Source organism: Pollachius pollachius (genome assembly GCF_949987615.1).
Source record: "Pollachius pollachius genome assembly, chromosome: 20".
In the NCBI taxonomy this organism is placed as follows: Eukaryota; Metazoa; Chordata; class Actinopteri; order Gadiformes; family Gadidae; genus Pollachius; species Pollachius pollachius.
The window spans coordinates 3,427,584-3,435,108 of NC_136953.1; the positions used below are offsets into that span (position 1 = coordinate 3,427,584).

At 50.3% G+C, this 7,525-nt stretch overlaps 1 protein-coding gene across 1 annotated transcript in view; it reads right to left on the minus strand.

Annotated features, from left to right (window-relative positions):
* The window catches only part of afap1 (actin filament associated protein 1), a 43,372-nt gene extending 38,845 nt beyond the window's left edge, over positions 1-4,527 (minus strand). Inside the window, exon 1 of the mRNA XM_079758065.1 lies at positions 4,249-4,527. Within this exon, the coding sequence (XP_079614191.1) occupies positions 4,249-4,285 (37 nt within the window). The 5' untranslated portion in view covers positions 4,286-4,527. The remainder of the gene's footprint in view (positions 1-4,248) is intronic.
* Positions 4,528-7,525: the final 2,998 nt, after the last annotated feature.

Here is a 7,525-nt window from a genome sequence, read left to right on the forward strand (position 1 = left end):
CTTCAAGCATAACTCCTATTTGAGTCTTAATCAAAGCGTTCTAGTGTGTGTATAAGTGTGTATCTATCATTAGCCTCATCCATTAATGTCTAAGTCCTATTTTAAGGTTTATCTTGTATTTAGCATCAGAAATACCAAATAGCTGACTTAGGCAGGTAGTGATTATGGAATGTAAAAGCACCATGATTGACTTAGGATATAGCCAATGAGGCACAGGGAATCGACAATGTTATGAGAGTAGTTGGGTATCACAATTTGGCCACAATATGACCAAATTGTAAAATATGAGGCAATTATGCTACGAGGCTAACGACATGTGTTTTTATGCTAGGGTGCTGGGTTTTCTCTCTGCTGCGGTACCCTGTGCAGGCAGAGGGGAGGGCAGAGAGTAAGGTACAGCTGGTTTTACAACACAACGCAGACATTTCCACATCCACCAAAAAGGCTTCTGCGACACGGCAATCTGGCAAGGCATTAGCTTCAACAGATCCATTCAGCCGGAGGCGCCCCTTTGCAGGACATGGTGGATCGAACCCGGGTCCTTGTCTTGGAGTTAAACCCACCTGCCCTTGTATCCTGCTCCCTACAGTTATGAATCCAGAGTGTGATCACGTGCGTTGTCTAACGCGTGTCACCTTTGTTGTTTTTGATAAAACGTCACAACTCCTAGACACAAGGTCAACAAAAGGTAGAAAAAAGACAGATGGCCCTGAATCAGTCAACATATTCCATTATGAGTAAGGCCTGGATAAACAGTAGTAAGACCAAGAAAAGAACTGAAAGATTTGAAGGTTTAATTCATTGTTTTTTCCTGGAATCCCAATTGCACATTGAGAGACCTTTTGCTCAAGTGCACACAAACGTGATCCATCACATGATAACAATAAACACACCGTTTCCCCATCGTTCTTGGCGGTGCGAACGCCATCAAAACTCATTAGACTTGACACTACTCTAAGCTTAAACAAGGTGAGCAGGCAAACAGCCAATGAAAGGCCTGGGTGTGGTTCATCAGTCAAATTAACCAAGGAGTTTCCCCTCGGTGGTATACAATACCACTTATATTTAAACGTTCCCACATAACATATTTACTACGAGTGAGAAACAGGTTCATGGTCCAGGGCTAGACTCCCCTCCAGGGGAAAATCTCATCCCTCGTCTTGTAATCAGTTGGGCTGTTCCACTTTGACTGCTCCACCGGCTCAGCCTCCCCCTTTCCGTGATTGACAGTCATCTCTGAACCAATTGACTCTTTTATTATCCATCCAGCCATCTCCTGAAAGCAACCATCACCACCGCTACCCTTGCAGCAATGGAAACCACCAGACACACCCAGAACATCTGCCGATGTGGGTATTAGGCTGATGTACACACATAGTATACGCGTGCAAACAAGCATTGAAACTCCATTTCAACGTTTTTCCCCCACCACAGAAAATCGAGAGGCCATGGATTGAGAATGTGTTTCCATTTACTAAAAGTCTAACTGGTTGGACATGCATGGAAGCTAATTCCAGTCCCACCTCAAGCAGCTAAGGGGCTCACGGTGCTTTGATGGATCAAATTATAGAGCCGGATTGAACGAGGGCGGACTGCTGAAGAATTTACACCCAGAATACTGATAAGAATATTTGCATTCCAACGCATACAAACATGGCCGGATGCTCATTTCATTGAAATTTGGAAAATGATTTCACCGTTCATAGATGAAAACACACCCCATCAGTAAATCATTGGCACTTTTGCCCATTGTCAATAAATGTAACGGCTGATTCTTATTGGTCGAGTCAAGACCTTAGCTTTAACGATCAAGAACAACCCAGTCCCCTCTTCTGGCAGTATGGAGTGGGTTGATCCATGTAAGCCTTGCCAGGACAGACAGAGGACAACACTTATCCAATTAGAACCATAAGCCCATTAAAAACCTCCAAGACTGCCTGAGCACAGAGGCCCAGAAATATTCCCAACATCTCCACCATGGGTGCATCCCAACACCACCGCAAATCGGTCCCAGACCACTGCAGCTCCACAGAACGCTTGCTATGTGATAATTAGTCCAATAAAGAACTGTACAGATGGGCATGCACTCATGGGCAACTCTATACATGGGCTTTTCCTGGATCGAGATGCCAATTCATCAACCTCTCTCTTTCCCTCTCCCTTACAGCTTTTCTTCAAGTTTGAAATTAACAAAGTGCATTGTGTTGGTAGCCCGAAAGAAACTAAGAGGGTGAATTGTGGGGAGAGCGAGCGGAAGAGAGCGCTGCGGACTGTGCAGGGAAGACAGAGAGAGAGAGAGAGAGAGAGAGAGAGAGAGAGAGAGAGAGAGAGAGAGAGAGAGGGAGGAGAGATTACAAAATCCTTCTCCGTCTCGTCTCTCATGATGTCTTCTGTTAGCTCCACACAGATAAGGTGGCTGGAGCCGGACGAAGGAAGAATGTGTGGGGGGCTCCTTGTTGAATGACCAGAGTGTTGACAAAAAAACTAAAAAAGACATTTGGCTTGGGAGTTTGTGTGTGTCATTGTGTATGAGAGATAGTCCGCTTCCATAGTTAAGCAAGGAGGCGAGGAGCTATGCAACCGACAGAGAGTTACAGAGAGACAAAGAAAGAGAAAGAGAAAGAGGGCGATAGTCAGCAAAACCAAGGATTTGCAGACTTTCAGCTTCCATCGCTGGGAGACCACGTGAAACCGAGCCCATTGAAACCACACCACCCCGACTGGGCTCCCAGGGGGGCAGACTGCACTAGCCCACATTAGCCTTTAGCACTGCCACCCTTTGGGTGAACTTTGTGTGGGGGAGTGGGGCTCTACCTTACACTCGGCACCTTGTGAGAGAACTAACTCTCTAAATCTCTCTGCTTCATCATGGCTCCGGACACCCCCCCCTCCCCCCCCCCCCCCCCCCCGAACCGTCTCCCACCGCTGTCCTCCACACAATGGCCGTCTGTCGGGGGAGACGCACACCCAATGCCACGAGTCTTTGGGTGAAGCGCCGCCGCACTGCTATGCTACCTGACACCGCACAGCTGCCCGTGTGGAGGCTCTGTCTGTGGGGCTGGGTGGGTGGGTGGAGGCTCTGTCTGTGGGGCTGGGTGGGTGGGTGGAGGCTCTGTCTGTGGGGCTGGCTGGGAGGGTGGAGGCTCTGTCTGTGGGGCTGGCTGGGTGGAGGCTCTGTCTGTGGGGCTGGCTGGGAGGGTGGAGGCTCTGTCTGTGGGGCTGGCTGGGTGGAGGCTCTGTCTGTGGGGCTGGGTGGGTGGAGGCTCTGTCTGTGGGGCTGGGTGGGTGGAGGCTCTGTCTGTGGGGCTGGCTGGGTGGAGGCTCTGTCTGTGAGGCTGGCTTGGTGGAGGCTCTGTCTGTGGGGCTGGGTGGGTTGGTGGAGGCCGTCCAGAGGGGGGCCTCCACTGCCGCCAGTTTACCAAAAGTGAACTGGCGGCAGTTTGTAATAAATATGTAATGTATTTATATATAGAGAGATGGAAGAGCTATGTGCTTCCAAATAAAGTAGATTGCATACATTGTAAAAAGCAGCAGGTTTTATTAATCTGATTCTATTCATTGTTAGTGTGTACATTGAGGGAGAAGGGTGTGTGTATGTGCGTGTGTGTGTGTGTGTGTGTGTGTGTGGGAGGGGGGGCGGGGGGGGGGGGGGGGGGGGGGGGGGGGGGGGGGGGGCGGAGAGAATGGGAGGGGAGGGGGAGAGAGGGAGTCAAGTAGCCAGCTAGTCCCAACGCATAATTCCGTGGACAACCCCAACCGAAACCCTAATGACGCTATCAGGAGCCAGCGGTCGAGAGCAGTGTTTCCAGTCTCCCTCCCTCCTCTTCACCGTCTCTTCCATCCCCTCTCTCCCCCTCTCCCACTCGTGACCGACCGGATTGCTCATTGAATGACTTTGCAAAGGTTTATCATAAAGGGGAATAGCCACTAAATTATAAAACGAATACTTTGACGTTACTGCTCGTTTTATCTAGAGGGGGAAAGTTCTGCACAATCTGATGACCCACATAGGTTCAAGTCAAAGTTTTAACTTCTGTATTTGTCGCACGTTAAAGGGTTGGAGACGCGTACTGTGGAAGTCTACGTGTGCAGAGAAACAGATGCAAAAAAAAATTACAAGAAACGATTTGAAATCGAATCGAGAGCGAGAGCGAGAACTAGAGAGAGTGGTCGATCTAGAGAGAGAGACCGAGAGAGATATAAGCAACTAAACGGTACATGCATGTTGACTTCGGTCCACCAACTCACCTCTGCTGGAGGCGAACAGAATAGGATCGCTCCGCATCGTGGAGTCACACGCATCTACAGTACGGACAGTGAACCCCGCAGTGTGCGCTCCGCAGCTGGCGAGGATCAAGTAGAATATACAGATAAAGAAACGAGCCTCCCCTCGCCACAGCTTCAACTGTACACCGTTACACTGTGACTATGTTCTTCTCTCCCAGAAGTGTATAAAGATGTTTTTTCCCGTTTCGAAAGGTCCGCCGGCGAAGGAACCGGCGACTGTGGGTCCGTGTCTCACTTAGATTGAAACTTTTCTCGGGTCCTTTTTCTCCTCCTCTTTCCTCTTCTGACTTCTTCCTCCTCCCCTCTCTCTGTAGGTCGACCCCTCTTCTCCCTCTGCTTGGCTCGCCCCCCCCCCCCCCCCCTCACCCCCCCCCCCCCCTTCTCTCTCTGTCGTTCTCTCTCGCTCTCTCTCTATCTCGCGTTCGCTCTGTTTATGTGATCGCGGATAAAACTTCATATAAAAAATAAACGTATTTCTTTTCAGTCGGTCCCACCCCTCCCTGAAAACTGTTGGTCGCTGAAAAGCTGCCTTCAAGCACCGGGAAAAACAAACCATTCGGGAAACACCCTGCTCTCACCGACAGCAAACGTTGATAACGAACTGAAGTCTTCCCCTTCCCCTACGAAAGGTCCACAAACTTCTCCTCAGATCCATACGCAAACGACACAGCAAGATCAAAACCATCCCCAGACCCCATGATGTCAGTTTCACGGCAAAGACCAACGCATCGATATCAGTCCTAAGTGGGGTGGAGGATATTTAAATAGCAGGTTATTAGTCGCATGTGTGCGTTTTTGAATGTGTGTGTGTGTGTGCGGTAATGCTTGGAGTGTGTACAGAGTATCTGCGGGCCGCATGTCTTATCAAGAGCTGTCTGGATGACCTATTATCTGATTAAAGCAGATGTTGTACGATGGGCCGCATACCAAGGAGGGGAAAGTGTTAGGGCAAGTCGAAATGTGCACATACACACACACAAAGTTTGTGATCGTGTGTGCGTGTTTGTGTGTGTGTGCCGGGCGTGGTGAAACAGTAATCACTGACATCAGCGCGGGGATGACAGAATGAGAGCAGAACATCTAATAGATAAGGAGGGGCGGATCTTTAAATGTCCCACACAGACTCAAACGTCCTCTCACAGCACAGAGCGAGGCGTCCACTGTCTGGGCGGAGTGTGTAGGTGTGTACATGTGTGTACGTGTGTAGGTGTGTAGTGCATGAATACAGTTTAGGATCTACAGGAGGACTTAAAACCAAGTCAAGTCAAATTAAAGTCAACCACGCAGGACGACAGACAGCTCGTCGGGAGCATTCAGTGTGCGGCGTCTTGCTGAGGGACACCTCGACAGGGGCCGCCGGGGATCGAACTAGCAACCACCCAGTTAAGAGATTTATCCCCAATGTCTATAGTCTGCCAATAGGCAAGCTCACCGGAGCTCCCCTTGCGTAAAAGGGTATTTTTTAACTTATCAGTGAACATTTCTAGTTGCAGCCTTTTCAGCCTTCGCTCGAAAACAAGGTAGGTTTCCAAATGCTTCGCCAAAATCACTTTGTCAATCCACATTGAAATTCAACAAATGACAAAAATGTCAGATAAGCGTTCTCTCCCCGGCCAACGGCCACAGAGCGACAGCCACACGGGCAGACAGACACATACACCCTTTCCTACATGGCCTTATTCAGCTAGAACACATAGTGTGTGTTTTGGAGACAAAGGCTGTCCTTGTCCCTGGAGTGGACCCAGAGAGGGAGCCACCGACAGAGGCCTAATGTGGACCCTTAAATAAGGGGACCAGAGAGAGGCCTAATGTGGACCCTTAAATAAGGGAACCAGAGAGAGCCTGCACTAAGGGGACCAGAGAGAGGCCTAGTGTGGACCCTTAAATAAGGGGACCAGAGAGAGGCCTAGTGTGGACCCTTAAATAAGTGGACCAGAGAGAGCCTGCACTAAGGGGACCAGAGCGAGGCCTAATGTGGACCGTTAAATAAGGGGACCAGAGAGAGGCCTAGTGTGGACCCTTAAATAAGTGGACCAGAGAGAGCCTGCACTAAGGGGACCAGAGCGAGGCCTAATGTGGACCGTTAAATAAGGGGACCAGAGAGAGCCTGCACTAAGGGGACCAGAGAGAGGCCTAGTGTGGACCCTTAACTAAGGGGACCAGAGAGAGCCAGCACTAAGGGGACCAGAGAGAGGCCTAGTGTGGACCCTTAACTAAGGGGATCAGAGAGAGGCCTAATGTGGACCCTTAACTAAGGGGACCAGAGAGAGCCTGCACTAAGGGGACAAGAGCAAGGCCTAGTGTGGACCCTTAAATAAGGGGACCAGAGAGAGCCTGCACTAAGGGGACCAGAGAGAGGCCTAGTGTGGACCCTTAACTAAGGGGACCAGAGAGAGCCTGCACTAAGGGGACAAGAGCAAGGCCTAGTGTGGACCCTTAAATAAGGGGACCAGAGAGAGCCTGCACTAAGGGGACCAGAGAGAGGCCTAGTGTGGACCCTTAACTAAGGGGACCAGAGAGAGCCTGCACTAAGGGGACCAGAGAGAGGCCTTGTGTTGACCCTTAACTAAGAGGACCGGAGAGAGGCCTTGTGTTGACCCTTAACTAAGAGGACCAGAGGGAGGCCTAGTGTGGACCCTTAACTAAGGGGACCAGAGAGAGCCTGCACTAAGAGGACCAGAGAGAGGCCTAGTGTGGACCCTTAAATAAGAGGACCAGAGAGAGGCCTAGTGTGGACCCTTAACTAAGGGAACCCAGAGAGAGCCTGCACTAAGGGGACCAAGAGAGCGAGGCCTAGTGTTGACCCTTAACTAAGGGGACCAGAGAGAGGCCTAGTGTTGACCCTTAACTAAGAGGACCAGAGAGAGGCCTAGTGTTGACCCTTAACTAAGGGGACCAGAGAGAGGCCTAGTGTTGACCCTTAACCAAGAGGACCAGAGAGAGGCCTAGTGTTGACCCTGCACTAAGGGGACCCTGCCCTAAGGGTCCCCTTAGTGCCCCTTAGGGACCAACACACAGTGATTCCTTAGGGACGAACACACAGTCAACCCAGCCGTGTGACGCTCAGAGGACGGAGGAAGTACTCTGATTATCGGGGCGTGGGACAACAGAAATGCTGTGAGAGAGAGAGAGAGTTCATTGTCCATGGTGGTGGATGTTAAGGTAAAGCCCCGGCTTGGTACAACCAGAGAATCTTCCTGTGGGTATTTCTGTTTCCATCACACGAAAACAATGACTC